This window comes from Gallinula chloropus, assembly GCF_964237585.1.
Source record: "Gallinula chloropus genome assembly, chromosome: 1".
In the NCBI taxonomy this organism is placed as follows: domain Eukaryota; kingdom Metazoa; phylum Chordata; class Aves; order Gruiformes; family Rallidae; genus Gallinula; species Gallinula chloropus.
Genome location: NC_140085.1, coordinates 124,505,382 through 124,527,067, shown reverse-complemented (window position 1 = coordinate 124,527,067; position 21,686 = coordinate 124,505,382). Strand labels below are relative to the sequence as shown.

At 38.9% G+C, this 21,686-nt stretch overlaps 1 protein-coding gene across 4 annotated transcripts in view; it reads right to left on the bottom strand.

Moving 5' to 3' along the window:
- Nucleotides 1–21,686, bottom strand: part of DMD (dystrophin) — a gene marked incomplete at its 5' end in the record, with an annotated part of 1,290,802 nt that overhangs the window by 856,449 nt on the left and 412,667 nt on the right. For all 4 annotated transcript variants that reach the window (XM_084279200.1, XM_084279202.1, XM_084279199.1 and 1 more), the window contains one exon: nt 18,365–18,480. In XM_084279200.1, coding sequence (XP_084135326.1) covers nt 18,365–18,480 — 116 coding nt within the window. The remainder of the gene's footprint in view (nt 1–18,364; nt 18,481–21,686) is intronic.

Here is a 21,686-nt window from a genome sequence, read left to right as displayed (position 1 = left end):
CTGTATGGGAAGTAAATAACAACTTGGAAATTGGAAGAAAGCTCTCCTTTTCCTCTTCTCCAAAAAAACCAAAACAGAAGAACCGACATTTGTATTTTGTACTGAAAGCCTCTCTCTTTTTAATTGCAGTCTATGGTTTACAGGTTTTGTGAACTTTATGCACATATTTTAGTTTTGCTGGGGGGTTTTTTGTTGTTTGTTTGTTTGTTTGTTTTTTAATTGCACATAGCAGCCAGGCTGTTGCAGATCAGACCAACTTCTCCTCCAGGAATAGATCTGGCTAAAAAACAGTAGCTGAACCAAACGATCACACGCATCCCACACAGAAATTATTTCCCTGGCTGACACAGTCTCCAAAGTAACTGCCTTATTAAAACTAAAAAAAAGTTTCAATGAGGAACAAGCTATTGAAATTATCAGGTCTAGCTCATTATTTCATTACAATTTTTTATTACTTTCAAAAGAGAAAGTTCCATATTAAGTAACAGTTTTATTATTTTTATAAGCCTATGTAGTCAGACAGTATTGGTCCCATTTCATAAAACTACCATAATTGCTGTAGTTTAACAAAAATATATTGCATGAAAGTTCAAGCCCAAGGACCACTACACCTTTTAGGTGATGCTTAACTCCTAAAGTTTTTTAATAACAAAAGCCACTTTTACTGTGTTATTATTCCAACTGACAGCCCTGGCAATTGTCACAGTATTCATGCCCTAAGTAAATTTAAGAAATATGGTTTTATTCTCAACCCTTTGGAGAATTTAAAATTCAAGATAACCTTTGCCATCTCTTCTCTACTGAAATGGAGAAAACTATTTTTGTCTGTTTGAAAACTCACTTTCTTCAAATAATAATGTTCTCAGATCTTGTCCATAAAAGAGAGACAGAAGAAAGAAAGAAGCATGCAAATATTCGGGTTTCTTTCATTGGATACAATCTTTCATATTCTACACTAAAAAAAATTCTTTGCTAGTCTTTCTCCTTTTGTAGCATGTTGATACAGTCTGTAATCTAGAAAAGAAGAATTAAATTTCCACAGTATAGAAAGTTTTTCAGCTGAAGGGGACTTTCGAATTACAGCACTTCATTACCAATTACTGATAGCACTTTTAAACAGGCTGAAGTCTATTTTCACCACAGAAGGATTTGATTTAAAAAAAAAATTAGATGCTATTATTCATATTTTCCTCAGTAATACATTTTAACCAGATTCTTCTTGCTCCTAAAGTTAATTTTCAGTAATTGTCAGCATTTTGGTCTCTCTCAATCTCTGCCATGGTAAAACCTTATTTCTCATGGAAATATTTCACAGTCTACCATCAATCCATTCTCATCCTCTTATCAAACATTTTTTTTAGCAAGAGAAATAGCCTAACAGAAGCTACCAAGAATTCATCAGTGAAACAACCTAAAAGTAAGCTTAAGAAGCAGGATTAAAATACCTTACTCAAGTTCTTAAAACTTATTATTTCCTTCAATGTACAAACTTGGAATTTAACCTTAGAGCCTGGACTCTACCTTATGCAGTCTAACACAATCCCTACATTCAGGCAGTTAACTTTTATACAGACAAGAAAGTAAGGAAAGTAAGCACCAGAGAAAAATCTGGGGTACCAGATAGAAATCACCTTCTGGTGATTGCCTTCCAATTTCACGGGAATTTTTGAAAAAGGACTCCTGTGTCTGCATATTTGTATGTATTTCTAAAAGGATATAGCAGATATTGCCATGAATCTGTTGCTACACTAGGAAAATTATGTCTCCAGGTTTTTTTGAGTTTTGTTTGTTTTAGTTTGGTTTTTTACTTAATTTTTTTAAATGATGTAGCAAAAGAAAAGGTACTCAGAACTTCCAGTTACAACCCGGAATTCATCTTGCAGCAAAATAATCTATTTCTGTGCATAAGTCAATGTTTTGTCCCCGGCTCAGCATACCAGTTAACTTGACCCACTTCTCACCTACTACCAGGCTTTACGAAGTGGTTAAACTTTCCTTTATATTTCCTTCTGTGGCTGTAACTTTCCTCTCTTGTATCTGGAGAGTTAGTGGGAATAGTGTGCCTCAGAGACCAAGTTATTAACAATTCTATTTTAATTCCAGGTATTTTAATCAAACATATCACCAGTTGATGTTACTCATTCCTAGCAATTAAACATCTTAATCATCATTCTATTTGTGATCAAATTAAGAATGCAGAAGTCTCAAGATACCTGTATGAGTTTTTCTCTTAAGTAATCTCTTTACCACCTTTTCAAATGAGCATTAACAGACAGGCAGATAGTGGTGTCTTTGCAGGGGAATATTTCAAATTTATTCTAGTTTTTGGTTTGTTTTTTTTTTAACAAACTAGTTCAGTTATCAAAACCGAGAAGGACACAAAGAAATCTAATAGTTTTGATTCATTAGATATCGAGTATTAACCTCTAACTGTTATCTACCATAGTCTACAACTCGTTATATAGAAATATCTCTATTTTCAGAAAGCCTTTTTAAAATTATGCATGTATTTGTACATGTATCTCAGTGCTGAAGATACATGCTGTGGAATATTATTGTAGGAACCAGGATTGTAAGACCAAAGCAGAATACTTTGATCTGGGCCTATTCTTAGCTGGAAGAACTACAAGAACTTGAAATAAGTAGATTAAAACCTATTCTAACAGAAAAATTTCCTTAAACCAAGTGTTATCTTCTTAAAAATCTAATATAGACTTTTTGTTGGTTGAGCAACCATAACGTGTTGTGCAACAAAAGACCCAGTAAAGGCATACGCATCACTATGTATCAACAGAAACACATCAGAATATATATTGAGCATCTACCTAAATAATCCCCCTTTTTCCTTCGTAATTTTAAGACGAGTATATGTTTATTTTGTTCTCTGTCTTGATGCATCAGACAACGTAATTCTTCTGTTCTAATTGATCTAATTGTCTCACACCAGTGATATTTTGAGCAACCAAGAACTACATTCAAAAAGCTTCATTCATTAAATTACAGAGTTAGAAAAAGCATGCTGTAAACAAACATTAATTTTAGTTTACAGCATGGATTAGGGGCACAGCAAGTCACAGTGGAAGACACGGTATATAATCAATTAAAACACACAAGAAGTTTGGGAAGGCAGTAACACAAGATAGAACCTGGATGAATATTTTACACACATATATTATTTATTTGGAGAAAAAACAATGCTAAACCACAGCATTAGTAATGATGAACAGTAAATTGCACATAATGTGATATAGCGGCAAAGAAACCTGTGTGATTATTTGTCAGAACAGATTAATCATTATAATCTAACAGACAGATCTGGGGCATTATGACTGCAGAATACTAATACAGACCCAAATATTTAGAAAGAAGCCAGGAAAATTAATAAATAATAATAATTAAAAGAACCCTCAGCAAAATAAGATGGAAAAACATAAATACACAGGTAGATGAAGGACCATACACTAGGGAGTAATATGGCCTACTTAAGTAGGACCAGAAGGCTACCTTCAGAAACAGCATTTTGAAGTAAAAAAAAGTATTTCTAATACCACTGTTTCCAAGGTGTGTGTGCATACTCAGGAGCTATGAGGTGGTAAAGTGTGTTAAATCCCCAAAATTTTAAAAGAAGCAAAAATGTCAAAACCCACAATGCAAACACCTGTGTGATCTTTAGAGTACTTGCAACACCCAGTTTCACCACCAGGTTCTAGTCTGCAGTCTGATACTGCTGCCCACCTCTCCCTCCTGCCCCAATTCCTGATGTAGCTCAACAGAACGGATTGACTCTTTGGAAGGAGTTGGACAGAAAAATTAGATACAAAATGAAGGAAATCTTTAAAACACCCCATTTGCATTGTTCCCAGCATCATGTGAAGAATGGTAACTATGGTCACTGGAACTTACTGACAAGAGTAACACTGCTACAAGGGACCTCACAGTTTTACAGAAAAAAGTTGCAGTGCCTGAATTACAGCACCACTAAAAATCTAAGGTGAATGTGATGATCACCTGTAAACACGATGATATGTATTCTCCATTTATTATACTAATACTACCCCCACTTTTATTTCTAAAATGTAAATAATTTTATAGTTATCACTGCTGTTATAGTCTTCATTTGTTTTAATGCAGTTCACATCTCTTTGGCCTTACGCAGTTAGACTTAAGACGTGAGTGGAAAAATATAGACACTTTATTCAGATTTTACATTTCTTTTAGTATGATCCTATAGAAGTATTCAGTCAGTTCTTAACAAGGCAATAAGGCATACGTTTAGCATCCAAATTCTTGTTATAACATGAGCTTGCTTTCTGAATTCATGCATTTAGTAGGATATACATATATATATCTATATCTCATACATATATATATGTATCATACATATGTGCAAAGGTGGACAAAATTTTACGTTACATCCTGGAGAAAACCATTATGAACTAGATGAAAGGTTTAAATTTTCTTCCTCCTAACATTGTTCATACAAACTACACGACCTCAAAAACTCTTGTGGATCTCTTTAGTCTTAACTCCCTATAATTTCCTGCAATCACAAAAATCAGTTTCTGTCTTAACAGAAAAGAAAAAAAAAAGAAACAAAAGGAAGAATACCTAAATTTTAAGATCTTTTTATTTAACAACTATTGGTCTACATTACCTTCAGTGCTGTAAAACCGTATAGAGGAAAAAAAAAATAAATTTTAAGTTCTGGGTAACAAGTTTTATTTGCATGCATTTTCCTACAATGTGTCTCTTTGCAGCAGTCTTTCCCTTGTTTTCAACAGAAAAGCCTGGAGAAAGTCCAAAAATAGCATATACGCTTTTATGTGACACATACACCGAGGTCATAGATAAAACATTCTTACTCACAGAACACACTTGAAGCAAAGCAACAACAGAACATAGAGAGAAAACGGGCACAGTGCTAAAGATTCCTTGACCCGTTTCAGCTGAGAAACACATTCAGCCAAGGACATTTCACAATGTCAAGATTACTCAGTAGTGTATTGCCAGCTCCAATGCATTTTCCATTTACCATGTGCTCTGGGCTTCATTAAAAAAAGAAGATAACATTACCAGTGACAAGGTAACAAAGGTCTGTAGCATGTGTCTTAGGACATATGCAGAGCTGCTTACCCAGTCAAAGAACATACGCAGATGTGTACTCTTACAGTCTTCATTCTCATTTCATATACAAGGCCTTCTGATTGCTTTAAGATCAAGCTGATATTCCCTAACACCATCTTTAAGAATAAATGTTTGTAAAGAAATACAAGGAAATATGATTTCCCAAATCATCTTTCTCCTTTTTCTTTACTTTTTTTATTTCTTAATGAAAAATATGTTCTGATGTAATTATTTCAGATATAAGACTTCAGAAGTCTCCCTGACTTGATAGCAGAAGTAATGGATGTTATTTTTAGAAAGTTTAACTGTTACTGGTGTCACCAACTATCACAGAATCACAGAATGACTAAGCTTGAAAAGACCTTTAAGAACATCAAGTCCAACTGTACCTGTCCCATACTGAACCATATCTCTAAGTACCAAGGCTCATCTACCCCTCTTTTAAACACATCCAGGGATGGTGACTCAACCACCTCCCTGGGCAGCCTGTTCCACATCCGAACAATGTGGGATGCAGAACAACAACCATACACAATTTCTTCCCAAGTAGATACCAGACAACCTCTGAATTCTACTTTCTCTGCAATGGTCTTCCATGCCGGATTACATATTGGACATATGATATTTAGGTTTTCACTCTTGGGGTGAAAAGTAATGGTCTTCACTATTGAAATAAAATAAGCAATGCTTTGGACAACATGGAATTGTTTATTTTTACATCTTGCCTACATGGTTATTACTGAAGTGCTTTTTTTATGTGTTCAAAGAGAGGCTGAGTCAGATTCACAGACTAAAAAAAAGGAAATCCATTCCATTCTTTTTTTGCTTGAATAAGCAGTTGAGAAATACCACATCATCTGTTACACATCCCAAACACTTTTAGACCTTCTGTATATTCTTATATCTAACAGTTGCTGAACTACCTACAATGCAAAGTTACTAGAGAGTTTTTTTATAATCCAAAATCAGTATTTCAAATATTATAATATCCAAATCCATTGAAATAGAAAAATACCATTTCTTTCATAATGCATGTTCCCAGTTATTTCACATTTTCCCACTTTTCTTTCTTTCTTTCCCAAGAAAGGCCTGTTTTCTCCTTGATCCTCTTAATGCAGCACCCTTCCCGTCATTTATTTCATGAAAACCTGTAAAAGTTCCTGATTGTCCAGTAGTCTCTTGATAATGAAATTGCTCAAGGGTCAATGAAGTAGTAATAAAGCTATTCATAAATATGGATGAGAAAGTGGTTTTAGGTGGAGACTAGTGCATTTACTATTTTTGGTGGCTATTTCTATTTGCTTGAGACTGCAAACAAGCAGCAGGACTTGGATCTCATCAGTAGGAAAGTAAGAAATGCAGTTTAATTCTGGGGGAAATTTTTCTCAAAAGGAAAATATAAAGTATTACTACAAGAATATAGATCAATCTAGCAACCTCTTGAAAAAACTTATTTGTATTACAAATTCATTCAGATAAAAGTTTACCTATTGTACTGTATAGCAAATAAATTGTTTACTTCTACTATTATTTTGGGAGGTATTTCCACAACGCTTTGCTTGCTCTGCATTTTATAGCTGTGCTATGAACTAAAGATGAAGTACGTGATACAGCATCATGACATATCCAACACTTGGAGCTGCAATTTGTACTGACAAACAGTAAAGCAACAGTTACAGGGCTGGTTTTTACTGCTGTACTTCAATGCTGTAACAAGGCCACTGCCAAGTCCACTCCAGCTACATGTAGTTTCAGTAGCAGGAATGCTTAGACATAAGTAGAATTCACATGCCAAAACAGGACTTGAAAAGACTAATTCAACACATTTTTCCTGTAGTGTTTTGGTTTGTTTGTTTGGGTTTTTTGTTTTGTTTTTTTTTTTTAAAGGAGACTTCAGATTCAAATGAAAACAGCAGGGAGAGGGGACATGGTTGCAAGTTCTTCCTTTTAAAGGATTGATCTTTTTCTTGTTTTGAACACTACTGTTAAGAGCCAACCACTGGTCCCTAACTAGCTCAATACAGGACATAATTTTAGAGGTCAGTGTCTGAATCAAAGCCATCCACTAATTACACATTTTGTAAGATTTAGATTAGATATTGGGAAGAAATTCTTCCCTGTGAGGGTGGTGAGGCCCTGGCACAGGCTGCCCAGAGAAGCTGTGGCTACGCCCTCCCTGGCAGTGTCCAAGGCCAGGCTGGATGGGGCTTTGGGCACCCTGTTCTAGTGGAGGATGTCCCTGTCCATGGCAGGGAGGGGGAAGTCAATGGGCTTTGAGGTCCCTTCTAACCCAAACTGTTCTGTGATTCTATTAATAACATATTGTAACAAATCACAGAACATTAGGAGCTGGAAGGGACCTCAGAAGATCATCTAGTCCAACCCTACCTCCAGAGCTGGATGATCTAGATTAAGTCACACAGGAATGCATGCAGACAGGTTCGGAATGTGTCCAGAGAGAGTCCACAACTTCTCTGAGCAGCCTGTTCCAGTGCTCCACCACCCTCACAGCAAAAAAGTTTCTTATTATGTTCACATGGAACTTCCTCTGCTCCAGCTTGCACCCGTTGCCCCTTGTCCTGTCACTGGCCATCACCGAGAAGAGCCTGGCTCCTTCCCCTCACCCATCTCACCCTCTACATATTTATAAACATTAATAAGGTCACCCCTCAGTCTCCTCCAAGCTAAAGAGGCCCAGCTCCCTTAGCCTTTTGTTATAAGGAAGGTGTTCCACTCCCTTAATCATCTTGGTGGCCCTGTTATGGATTCTTTCAAGGAACTCTATGTCCTCCTTGAACTGAGGAGCCCAGAACTGGACATGATATTCCAGGTGCAGCCTCACCAGGGCACAGTAGATGAGGAGAAGGACCACTCTTGACCTACTAACCACACCCCTTCTAATACACCCCAGGATGCCATCAGCCTTCTTAGCCATGAGGGTACGTTGCTGGCTCGTGGTCATCCTGCTGCCCACCAGGACCCCCAGGTCCCTCTCACCTAACACACTGCTTTCCAACAGGCCAGTCCTCAACCTATACTGGTACCTGGGGTTGTTCTTCCCTAGACGCAAGACCCTACACTTGCCCTTGTCAAATATCATTAAGCTTCTCCCCACCCAGCTCTCCAGACTGTCTGAGTCTTGCTGAATGGCAACACAGCCCTCTGGTGTGTCAGTTACCCCTCCCAGATTCGTGTCATCAGCAAAATTGCTGACTGTATACTCTGTTCCCTCATCCAGGTCATCAACAAGTATATTGAATAGTATGGGTCTCAGTACTAACCCCTGAGGGATTCCACTAGACACAGGCCTCCAGCTAAACTGTGTCCCACTGATCAAAACTTGCTGGCTTCTTCCCTTCAACCAGCTCTCAATCCACCTCACTACTCAGCCTTCCAGACTACACTTCCTTAGTTTGTCTCCCACAGCATCCTTGCAGCTAGTGTCAAATACTTTACTGAGGAAAAGATAGACCAGATGTATTGTCCTACCACCATCTATCCCACCACAGATGATGCTGAACTCCACAATCTCATGGTCACTGAAGCCCAGTCTACCCTCAACCTTCACATCTTCAGCCAGTCCCTGGTTATTAGTAGGTACAGGATCCAGCAGTGCTCCTCTCCTAGTAGCCTCATCCACCATGTGCATTAGGAAGTTATCATCAATGCACTGGAGGAAACTTCTGGACTTGCAAGCAGCTGGCTGTGCCAGCCTTCCAGCAAATATCTGGGTAGTTAAAATCCCCCAAAAGAACCAGTGCTTTCGATTGTGAGGCTACTATCAGCTGCCTGTAGAAGGCCTTATTATCTGCCTCCTCTCGATCAGGCAGTGTGTAATACACACATACAATAGTATCACCCATGCTAGCCTGTCCTTTAATTCTCACCCACAAACTTTCAACTCCTTTCTCGTCCACCCCTGGAAAGAACTCTACACATTCTAGTTGTTCTACCTCCTTTCCTTGTTGGCCTGTCTTTCCTGAAAAGGACATAGCCATCCATGGTCACATGCCAGTCATGTGAGTTGTCCCACCACCTCTCGCAACCCCTTGATCACAGGCAGATTTCTCCTATGTATTCCCCATATTGTGTGCATTGGTGTGCAGGTATTTTGGGGAGCAAGCTGAGCACACCATTTTTGCCTTAGGAGAGTGTGAGGTCTTCTGGTTATCATTATTACCAGAACACTACTCCACTGGTGGGAACCCAGCAACAACCCCATCTTCCTTTGAAACTAGTTTAAAGTCCTATGGATGATGCCAGCTAATTCTCTTCCTAGAACCTATATAACTTCTTAATCATTATGAATTCCACACACAGAATCACACACAGAATCACAAGGTTGGAAGAGACCTCTGAAGATCATCAAGCCCAACCATTCCCATCCTAAGCTAAACCATATCCCTAAGTACCTCATCAATCCTTTTTTTGAACACATCCAGGGAAGGTGACTCAACCCCCTCCCTGGGCAGCCTGTTCCAGGCCCCGATAACTCTTTCAGTAATTTTTTTTTTTCTTATATCCAATCTGAACCTGCCCTGGCACAGCTTCATGCCATTTCCCCTTGTCCTGACTCCTGTCACCTGTCTGAAGAGACCATCACCCACCTCTCTACAACCTCCCTTCAGGTAGTTGTAGGTGGTGATAAGGTCTCCCCTCAGCCTCCTCTTCTCCAAGCTAAACTTCCCCAGCTCCCTCAGCCGCTCCTCATAGGATTTGCCCTCCAGCCCCTTCACCAGCCTGGTTGCCCTTCTCTGCACTTGCTCAAGGACCTCAATGTCCTTCTTATGGTGGGGAGCCCAGAACTGCACACAGTACTAGAGGTGCAGACTCACCAATGCAGAGTACAGGGTCAAAATTATCTCCCTAGACCTACTGGCCACACTATGTCTGATACAAGCCAGGATGCCATTGGCCTTCTTGGCTGCCTGGGCACACTGCTGGCTCATATTCATCCTGCAGTCAACCAACACCCCCAGGTCCTTCTCTGCCTGACAGCTCTCCAGCCAGTCTCCCCCAAGCCTGTAGCCCTGCATGGGGTTGTTATGCCCCAAGTGCAGGTTTCTACACTTGGCCATGTTAAACTTCATCCCGTTGGTCTCAGCCCATCAGTCCAGTCTGTTCAGATCCTTCTGAAGAGCCTCCCTACCCTCAGGCAGGTCAACACTTCCTCCTAGTTTAGTGTCACCTGCAAACTTACTGAGGGAGCACTCAATCCCTTCATCCAGGTCAATGGTGAAGATGTTGAACAAGACTGGACCCAGGACTGAGCCCTGGGGGACGCCACTTGTGACCGGCCTCCAGCTGGATTTGGTTCCGTTCACCACCATCCTTTGGGCCCGTCCATCCAGCCAGTTTTTAATCCAGCTGAGGGTCCACCTGTCAAGGCCAGTGGCAGCCAGTTTCTCAATCAGAATGCTGTGAGAAACCATGTCAAAAGCTTTACTGAATTCCAGGGAGACCACATGCACAGCCTTCCCCTTGTCCATTAAGTGGGTCACCTTGTCATAGAAGGTGATGAGGTTAGTTTGACAGCATTTACTTTTTGTAAACCCATGTTGAGTAGGCCTGATCCCCTGGCCATCATGCATGGGCTGCATGATAGCTCCCAAGATGACCCTCTCCATGATCTTCCCTGGGACTGACGTCAGACTGACAGGCCCGTAGTTCCCCACATCCTCCTTCCAGCTGTTCTTATATATGGGGGTAATATCTGCCAGCCTCCAGTCGAGTGTAACTTCCCCGCTCTGCCAGGATTGCTGATAGATGATGGAAAGGGGTCTGGGTAGCACATCTGACAGTTGTCTCAGGACCCTTGGGTGAATCCCATCTGGCCCCATTGACTTGTTAGTATCTAACTGGCTAAGTAGATCACTAATCATTTCCACCTTAACCATGGGAATTTTGCTATTCTTGCCCTCTCTGTCAGCCAGTTCCTGAGGATGAATACTCAGGGAATATCCATCTTTACTATTATAGACTGAGGTAAAGAAGGAATTAAGGATCTCAGCCTTGTCCTCATCCCTTGTCACTAATGTTTCCTCAGTATCAAACAGGGGCTGGAGATTCTCCTTGATCCTCCTCTTACTGTTAATGTACCTATAGAAGGACTTTTTATTATCTTTTACAGAACTGGTCAGTCTGAGTTCCAGTTCAGCTTTGGCCCTTCTGACTTTCTCCCTACATGATCTCACTACATTCCTATAGTCAGCCCCCTCGCCGACTCCTCTTCCGACAGACTAGGACAGCCTGTTCTTGTGCCGCCAAGATTTTCTTCTTGAGGAGCAACCAACGCTCTTGGGCTTCTTTGCCCTCAAAGGCTGCCTCCCATGGAATCTTATTGAGCAGCTTTCTGAACAGACCAAAGTCAGCCCTATGGAAGTCTAAGGCGCTTGTTCTGGTGTTTCCCTTTCTTACTTCTCCCAGTACTAAGAATTCTATCTACTCATGATCACTATGCCCCAGGCGTCCTCCAACCTTCACATCACCCACTAGAACTTCTCTGTTTACAAACAACAAGTCCAGCAGGGCACCTTTCCTGTTGGGTTCATTCACCAGCTGGGTCAGGGCGTTGTCTTCCAAACACTCCAGGAACCTGTTAGACTGCTTCCTCCCTGCTGTATTGTACCTCCAGGAGACATCCAGCAAATTGAAGTCCCCAATAAGAACGAGGGCTAGTGATCGTGAGACTTTGCCCAGTTGTTTAAAAAACAATTCATCAGCTTCCTCCTCCTGGTCAGGTGGTCTATAGTAGACTCCCATCACTATATCTCCCTGATTTCATTCTCCTCTGATTTTTATCCACTCAACCCTGTCATCACCATACACCAGCTCCAGGCAGTCAAAACATTCTCTGACATACAGGGCTACCCCACCTCCTCTCCTATCCAATCCAGCCTGTCACGCCTGTATAGTTTGTAACCAGCAATTGCAGTACTCCAATCATGTGAATTATCCCACCACATTTCAGTGATGGCAATCACATCATAGTGTCCTTTGGTAACAAGGACTACTAATTCCTCCTGTTTATTTCCCATGCTGTGTGCATTGGTGTAGATGCACTTCATATGGTCTATTGATCTTGATATGCTTCCCAAGTGACATCTGATTAAGTTACCTAGCCCACTAATAGTAGTTACATTTCTACTCTGAATTATCACACTACCCCCCTGATTAACTAGGGTGGCTGACCGGAAGTCACTGCCAGCACACCATCCCTCAATAACTTGATCACCACAACCAGGGTTTTTTCCATCTAGCCTGGCCCTGTCTCCCTCCCCCTTCTTATCTAGTTTAAAGCTCTATTAATGAGCCCCACTAGCTTCTTTGACAGTATCCATCTGCCCCTTGGGGATAAGTGCTCCCCATCCCTAGAAAGCAAGGCTCATGAGGTTCGAGCTAGCCCATTGTCAAAGAACCCAAAGTTCTGTTTCTCACACCATGTTCTGAGCCAGGTATTAATTTCCTGGCTAAAAAAAAAAAAAATAAAAAAGTTACTGTGGATGACACTGCACTTCCTGTACACTTCCCTCTTATTTAAACAAAAATATTCCAGGATTTAAGAATCCTGAAAAAAGCAATCATGTTTTATCTTATTTTCTAACAGTTATGTTTTTGTGCAGATGAAGTAATAATTTCTAAGCTTGATCCAACATTTTATTTGGCTATTCTTAGTGGTACAATATGAAACACAGCTCTTGTAACTTGTCTCCCCCATTATCAAAAAATTAAAAAAAAATCCCCCACACTGACACTGTACTTGGCAAAAACATCTAAACTTTAGGGCATGGTAGAAAATAAATATCGTCTCATACCAAGGGCAATAAAATGAACTGAAAAAATATTCATACTACTGTATACAACTACAGGGTACTGACAGGGTTAACAACTGCATGAACTACAACAGTGACAGCTTTTTCACCTCTTCTCTGTGCTACAGGTAGGGTAGAGCCCATTACTGTCAAGATACAGAAGTATGCAAAGTCAAGATCAAACAAAAAAAGTTATCAAATGGAAAACCGTGAGTATCATTATCACTTAATAATGGTGCCAAAAACTCATGTCACCAGTGCAAATTAAGGGAAAATATGGAGAATGTGATTGGGGTGGATTAAATGAGGTTTTTATCAGGCTACATAGTAAAGTATAAGAAGCTGGATAATTACTTCACCTAAAAAGGACAGAGAAATGCCATTCTATTACTTCACAGGCTATTTATCATCGGGCTAGCACAAACAAGCACAAGACCCAGAAAAATGACAGCAGGCACAAGTTCATTAAACCAAGAATCAGATGTTTATTGCTAGAAGGGAGCATGACACTGCATCTCCCGCTGCTGGTGCCACTGCATCCATGCTCGCACTCGGTTGTTGTAAGGGGAAAGAGGACAAAGCTCAGATGTATTCCCAGATTCAGTGTAAGAGAGTATTCCCTACTGTTCCTCAAAAGATCCTTCTGCACATGTGTTTTATGTAGTTTTTATGTTATCTGTCCAATATGAGCTAGGGAGCTGCTTTGGCAGGGGGGTTGGACCTGATGATCTCTCGAGGTCCCTTCCAACCCCTATGATTCTGTGTTTTTATTTAGCTATATAGCACATCTGTTTCATCTGTAGGTATAGCAATGCCACCTATTACTGCAGACAATGGTAATTAGGCATTATTTTAAAAACCAGACCAATCTTAACAAGTTAGGTTCAAACTTGCACATGTGTTATAGTTACTAATGTCATCGTGCTTTGCTTGATTCACTTATGATGTTTTGTGTATTTTGCGGAAATTAGCTGAAGTGAACCCATACCAACAGTGACAGCAAATATCTCCATCCCTACTCATTCCCTGTGCTTAACAATACTTATCATAAGTGAGGAATATAAGGAGATAAAGACTAAATTTATAGTTTTTAAAAGAAAAATTATCGGTGTGTTGTATTATTTGTCTCTAAATTCCACAGATCAATGAGAGATTAACAACCTGAGTTATCTGCATTGAAAACATTCAACCAAAAGTCTTATCAGAAGTTAGAAACTCAAATTTACATCCAGAATGCCACGTTAGTAATTTCAGGGGTTGTATCAAGAGTAATGGTCCTTAAAAAATAAAAAACACAAACCCACAACAAACAAACCAACCAATATTCAAAAAATACACATTACTGCAGTAAAATTTCTCCACATACTAGCTTGGTCATTCAAATCTGAACAAAAAAATCACTACTAAAATTACTTGAGTTTGGCAATGTTCATTGCGTGGCATTTTTAGTTGAATGAGATGTGACAGGAATTTTAATTTATTATCAAATACTAGTTATTTTCCTTTTGTTGTTCAATTTTTTTTTCTTTGAAAGGATCACAGAGAACATTATCAAGATTTAAAATATCATAGCTGTATAATCATAAATATTTTAGAACAAAAATTCACTGTGAGTTACTTAGCCAGACTTTGGCCTAAAGAATTCAATTTACAAACATGTTTTTCTTTTTCAAGCCTACCCACTATCCTCTAGATCTATATTTACTGTCTTCTACATAACACTTTCTACCATACATCAATTACCCCTCCCCCTTATTTTTTTTTGTTACCTATAATCTATAAACTACTACAGTAGTGATTATCAGGTAGACATATATTCCTGAGTATGTTCCACTCACCAGCAAGATTGATTCAAAAAAGATCACAGTAAATCTTGACTTGGAGGGGACCCATAAGGATCATCAAGTCAACTCCCTGCTCCTTGCAGGACTACCTAAAACTAAACCATATCACTAGAAGTGTCATCCAGACACTCCAACTCTGACACACTTGGTGCTGTGACCACTTCACTGTGCCCATCAGCTCCAGTTACTGACCGTCCTCTCCATGAAGAGCCTTTACCTAATGTTTGGTCTGAACTTCCCCTGACACAGCTTCGTTCCCCCTCCCCACCCCCTATTGGTGATCAGAGAGAAGAGATAAGCGGCTCCGCCTCTGTTTCCCCTCCTTGAGGAAAACGTAGACTGATGCACCCCAGGACATGGTTGGTCCTTTTTGCTTCCAGGGCACATTATTGACTTATATTCAACTTGCCATTAACCCAACCCCACAGACCTCTTTCTGTGGGGCTGCTGTCCAGCTTCTTGTACTCCAATTTGTATATATAAACAGGATTACCCTGTCCCAAGCAGAGAATCCGGCACTTGCTCTTATATTTCATAATGCTTGGCAGTTGCCCAGCTACCTGGTCAGTCCAGAACTCTCTGTAAGGCCTCTCTACCATCACGGGAGTCCACGGCTCCTCCTAGTTTAGTGTCATCGACAAACTTAATGTGCATTCAACTGCATTCAGACTAAATCTGAATCTTCCACTGCTTTTTAACAACAGAAGAAAAGAAAGAAACCCTCCCCTTATGTTTTTCTATACACCTCTTCAATATCACAGGTAAAAAAAACAGCCTAAGAAACAAATAGCAAAAATCCAAAAAAAACCAGCAGCTAAAAAGATACTTTAATTTTTTTCTAAGGAAGGGGGTCAGATTTCTCTCCTCTGTCTGAACAGGAAAGGGAAAGTGCTGGAATACAGCTCCTATCATGTATCTTATTCTTGCATACAAGTTTGATTGTCCCCTCCCCCCCATTATGAACATTCCAATTTCAGAATAGTTTCTGTAGAACTTACTCTATGCTGCATATTACAGCCTATTTTGGGAATTTCTATCAAAACACATCATCTTCAAATAAGACCTGGTTAATCATCTTAGCTAATTTTGTTTAAAGGCAAGCTATAAGCAGAAGACATAGAGCCTGCTATTTTTAAGAGGACGTTAGAAAGGTTACATGCTCTGTGAAGACATTATTGAGCTTTATAGACGTGATATAAAGACAATGTATCACAACAGGAACAAGACAAGTTTTCTGAAAGTACTTTAGGACTTGATTATAATATGAGAATTTCTTCAGAAGATACAAGGACACAGAAGTTCACTTGCTTAGAAACAAAGCAATGTGACTGCTTTGAGACACACTTACGATGTAAAAAAGCATTCCTGTTAGTCAACAGAAGTGAGGAAAATAACAAAAAAATACAAAAGTTTTCACTTACACAACACAGGGTTCACAAGAAATACTTAAACATAGTCTATCTTAACTTCTTTGGTGACTGAAATGAACATCAAATTCTGAAATTATGTTAAAAAAGCTGCATATGGGACAGACTTAATACTTCAACAACCTCAGAAAGAAACTTCATATATAACGTAGAAAACCAATGTTTGTCTGAATAAAAATAATTGCTTTTCAAAATGTAGTTGCTAAGATGACTCCCTAGTCATATGTTTCAAGATGTTATCAGCCATGAGTAACTTCAGAACACCAAGTCCTTTCTTTTTTTGACTACCATATATGGTTGCAGAGGAGCAGGACTTTATTTAATAGTGGCTTCCTTTCTACATAATATCTTCAAAACGTTGAGACAGCAAATATTTAATTAACAATTCTAATTAACAAATTTTAAAGTGTTTGCAAATTACATCTGTGCCATTTTGAAAAATATTAAGCTACATCAAAATAACATTTTCCTGCTGAATGCATACTCCCTTTTTATCCTAATAAAGTAGCAATTCGAAGATTTTCTTAACAGCCGGAGAACAGTACTGTTACAAAATATGCTATTAAGAGATATTTGACTACATATACAAAGTAAAGTTACGGAAGTAGTATGCTGGAAACTTCAAACAAGATTCCTCACTTACTAAATATAGCAGTAATTCTGCTTTGCAGTCTAGGAACAGGTCTATTATAACGAACCAAAGCTATATAGTTTAAAAAATCCACATGTTTTCAAATAGGTATAGAATTTACTTTTCCTCTGGAAAAGTTTGCAGGTTTTTTACTTGCAGAGGGAAAAAAAAGAAAAAAAGAAAAAAAAAAGAGGTGCCAAGCACCACAATTTACAACACTGAATAGCAAATAATTACAGCAGACATTTGGAAAACCACCAATGTTTAAGAGATTTTCAGTTGTTGGCTAAACAACTGCAAGTATCATTGCCAAAACCAGAATAAAATGTCTAATCAAAAGTGACTTCTGCATACAGAAAATAACTTATTCACTAATCTATTTTAAGAACATTCAACCAATTATAGCAAAGCCCGTGACTGTATCTATTCAGTTGTGCAACCCAGTTTTCGATTCCAACATTATTCAGAGTTTACAAGCTGCATCTCATGCTTTAGCATGAAGCAAGCCTGTTTCTCCTCCAGTGGTTCACACAAATCCAGTTCTAGAGAGGACTGTTAAGCAATGCTGTACTGATTTTACTGTGCATTTCTTTCACAAGTTCCTTTTCAGACACCCTATATGTTGTTGGTACAAAAGGGAGCTATTTGACAGCACACAAGATGGACACTCAGGAGACACTCATCACCATCTTGATTAAAACCATCTCCTCTAACAGCAATGCAATCCATAAAGCAGTGAGCTTACAGAACCAGAGCACTTTATGACGTTGAACTACAGCATAAGCTTACAGTTTTTTTCACGTATTTTGCCTAAGTAAATACAAGGGATACAAGGATATTAGTTCAGTCTTGAGACATGCCTAGTATATTTACACACTGAGACCCAATGTTATGTTTTAGACTAATTTTTACATCTTGTTAAATTCTGGTTCTTCCCATCCAGAAACTTACCATGAGGTGAGACTACAAACAGCATAAACACACAGAAAACTCTATTCGTTACTGCTATATTAGGCAAATTGTAGAAAATTGCATGAAAACATACCATATGGATCATGGTGTGGAAAAAGACAGCATGTATATATACACACAAATGCAACATAAAAAAGGAAATAACAGCTGTTCAACATCACCTTGTAGTAAAGACTGCTTTAGAACCATTCTCTGAGGGAAAATTGCTTAGGCTCTCAGCAATGCAGAAAGTAGGGCACGGAATATATAGATATGGACAAAATTAAACAGATCATGTGAAAAACAAGGAAACTTTTTCAAACTTGACTGCATAAAGAAGTGTGAAAGACAGAGTTAAGATAAAAGAGGCAAGTCTATTACACATGTGCAGACATTTCTTGCGCTATTTCAACAGACCACAGAGTTAACATTAAAATATAAATAAACCTAGATTTTTGCTTCCACTCATTACAAAAGGTTAAATTCTTGTGCAAAAAATTAAAATTAATTTACAATCAAACACATGGAAAAATTGACCTTCCACAGAGAAAAAGAACATACATAACTTCTACTAACCTTCAGGATCAAGGAGTTTCTCTATGCCCAGGTGTTTCCTGGCTATGTTGAATGCATGGTCTAATCGTTGTACAGGTGACTGCTGAGAAACAGCATTCCAATCAAATAGGTCTGGTCTAAAGCAAAAGTAAGAGGAACAGTAAGTTTCTTCTTTCTAGCATCAAATTTAATTGCATATTTCTACAGCCCTCTGTTATCATCAGCTACTACTGTTTAATTTTCTTAATGAAAGAACTTGTTAAATCAGTGCTGGAACTAATGATGCTTGGTTCCTAATGGATTTGCATCCTATATTCACGCATGTCCATCACCATCACATTAACCACACTTCTCACTCTTCATTAACCCCAACAGCCTGTAACCCCACTCCCCCAAACTGTCTGTTTTAACCCATAGTGTTCTGCTCCTGTCACTGTCCAACACACCCAGAGAGCTTGCTCCCCTCTCAGTCCACAAGAGTGCCTGAGTAAGAAGGATCATACACTGTGGCTGGGCGCACTGGGACAGGCTCATGGCAGGCCAAGTAGGACAGATAACTGTTGAGGCCATTTTGCAGCCTAGCCTCCTTCCTGTCTCCAGCCACCAGTCTTTCACTTCACTTACTATCTCTGAGAATGTAATAGCTTCTGAGATTACCAGCTCACTGCTATATCCAATTGGAATGGGTCAACAGGTTCAAAATCTCACGACCTGCGAACGTAGGCAGCATAGCTGCATGTGCCACTTTTCTTACCAAAGTGTAAAGAACAATACATACTTTTCAGATCAGTATAAAACTGTTGTCCTATCAGATGTTTTTTTTGCTGAGAGAAGCAAAAGCACAATTTGTATGCTCTCACAGGAAAAAGACAGAATGACCAAAACTCAATTATAGCTCAGGTAGTACAACTGCTAATATGAAGGCTCAGATTGTGTGTTCGCAATATAGGTAAGGATAATACACCAATCTTTGGCATTTCATCTGAAAGTTATCCATTAAGAGGTTAGAATTTGTTACCAGGCTCTCTGGAAAAAAAAAGTTTAATCAGGTATTCTGTAAATAATGTACATATAATATGAAGAAAACAAACTACACTACTGTGACATTGATACACTGTTCTAAAAAAGAAAAAAACTATAATTTTACATAGATATAAATCAAGCATGGTATTTATACAAATTTAAATGTTGCAGTTAGTTATGATAGATTTAGTTATCTTTTCATTAATTTAAAAAGTTGGTTTTAAACAGTCTCTATTGTTACAATCGATGGCAAAAGCATTCACTACATCATACTGTAATTCAAGGAAACAAAGGAAAAATTGTCATTCACATTGTAATTTTCCAGTCATGCACCTTTGCAGTCCAACTCAGCACTCTACCCGATGCTGTGGTTTGTGCTAACAGTGTAAATGAGAAGCCCATTGTTTGGCTTTTGCCGAATCATACTCGCACAGAGTCAAGACCCTCTCTTCCCCCCCCACCCCCACTTCTGCCTCCCCCAGGTCAGTAGACTGGGAGTGGGAAAGCAGCTGGAAGGGGATACAGCCAGGATGGGTGAACCAAATATGCCAAAGGGATACTCCATAGCACAAAACTTGCACAGCAATAAATACTAGGGTAATAATGGGAGATGGGGGTGGGGGTTATTGTCTTCCAAGGCAGCTGTTACTTAGAGACCAGCAGGGCATCAGTCTGCTTGTGGGAGATGCTGAGTTACTTGCTTCAATCATTTTTTTAGTGTTTACTCATGAATTTTCTTACTTCTGTTTCAAACAGTGGCTGTGTGGGTGCTCAGCTGCTGACTGGTGTCGAACCACCACACTCCTAAACCTTACTTTAGATTCTTGAATTCTTTACTCTCTCCAAATTTATCAGGTTTTTGCTGGGATGTAGCATAAGATGCATAAACTCACACAGCAAATTTAGCAGAGAAAAGACTGTAGTCACCACAACTATTATGACTTTCTTAAAGAGCTCTGCAAGGATGTGTTGAACAAATACTACAGACGGGGATTAATTGTGTTAAAGGGCAAACAGCTTTTAAAAAATCTTTGAAACAATGATGAAATAAATTTTCAAATTAAAATTAGAACTAGTTGTTAATAGAGGGGTGAGCAGGTGTGAAATAGCAGGCAAGGAAATAAAATGGAATACTGATTCTCTGCCTTGATCTGCTTTCTCTGTGTCATACAAATGGTATAAAGGGAGAGGAAATTTGTTATGACATCTGCACCTTGGTTCACATCTGACAGTGAGTAAAGCAAAGAGACGAAACCAGCAGTCTTCACCCCTCTCCCTGAACACGTACAAGCATGTGCACATTCAAAGACATTAGAATTAGCTAGAACACGTCCAGGTAGCTGCTCACTGATGGGCTAAAACAGCATCGATCTTGTAGAAATTTGTAACAAGATCACAAAGTACCAAAATTGAAAGGATGAAATGCTTCAGTGAAGAAGTTTTTATTGTAAAAAATCAAAAATTATATTAAGGTTATTTTCTGCACCTGCAGTACTTTCCTATAACTAGCAGAAGGGAAAAAAAAAAAGAAAAAAGGGGAAAACAAACCTGAAGTTTTTTCATAATATACTTGCAAGGGAAATACTTGGTCATAAAATATAAAAGGGACTTCTTTTTTTTTTCTTTCCTCCCCACTCTCAGACAATTGCATAACTTATGGTAGAAATAGATCAGGCAGGGGAAGAAAATTCAATCTGGAGTATACTAGACCAAACACATCCAGACATATGTCTATGCAGAAATTAAAGCCATGAATAGGACAAAACACAATTACCACCAAAAAACCCAAGAGGTTACCAGCCTACTTAAAACAATAAACAACACAAAACTCAGAGGCTACAGACAACTATGCCCAGGAATTCCATCCCACCACAGGGCTCTGTTCCCAGCCACAGCCCCTATCAACTTCAAGACATATCTTCAAAGCTTACTCAGTTTTTCTCGGATACCACCTGCTAAATATTTATCAGAAGTGGAAAGCTAATTTTCACAAGTGCAACTATAAATATTATGACCAAACAACCCCTACAATAGCCCCTTCACATAAGCAGTGAAGAAAAAATAAATAGTATTTGTGAAGGTTGGGTTCTTTACTTACAAAATAATATGCTTATTTATTCAAATAAGTTTTCCATCTAAGTTGCATATGGCAGTGAAATCTGAAATTGTAGCATTTTCTGCAAAGGTGTAGATTCAAGAAAAGTAAGATAAACAGAACATGCACCCCACAGGGAGAATTATGAAGGAAGGTAGCGAAACATTTTGAAAATAATTTTGCATCACACAATGTATAATTTCTTTGGTGTTTCTGAAGTGAGTA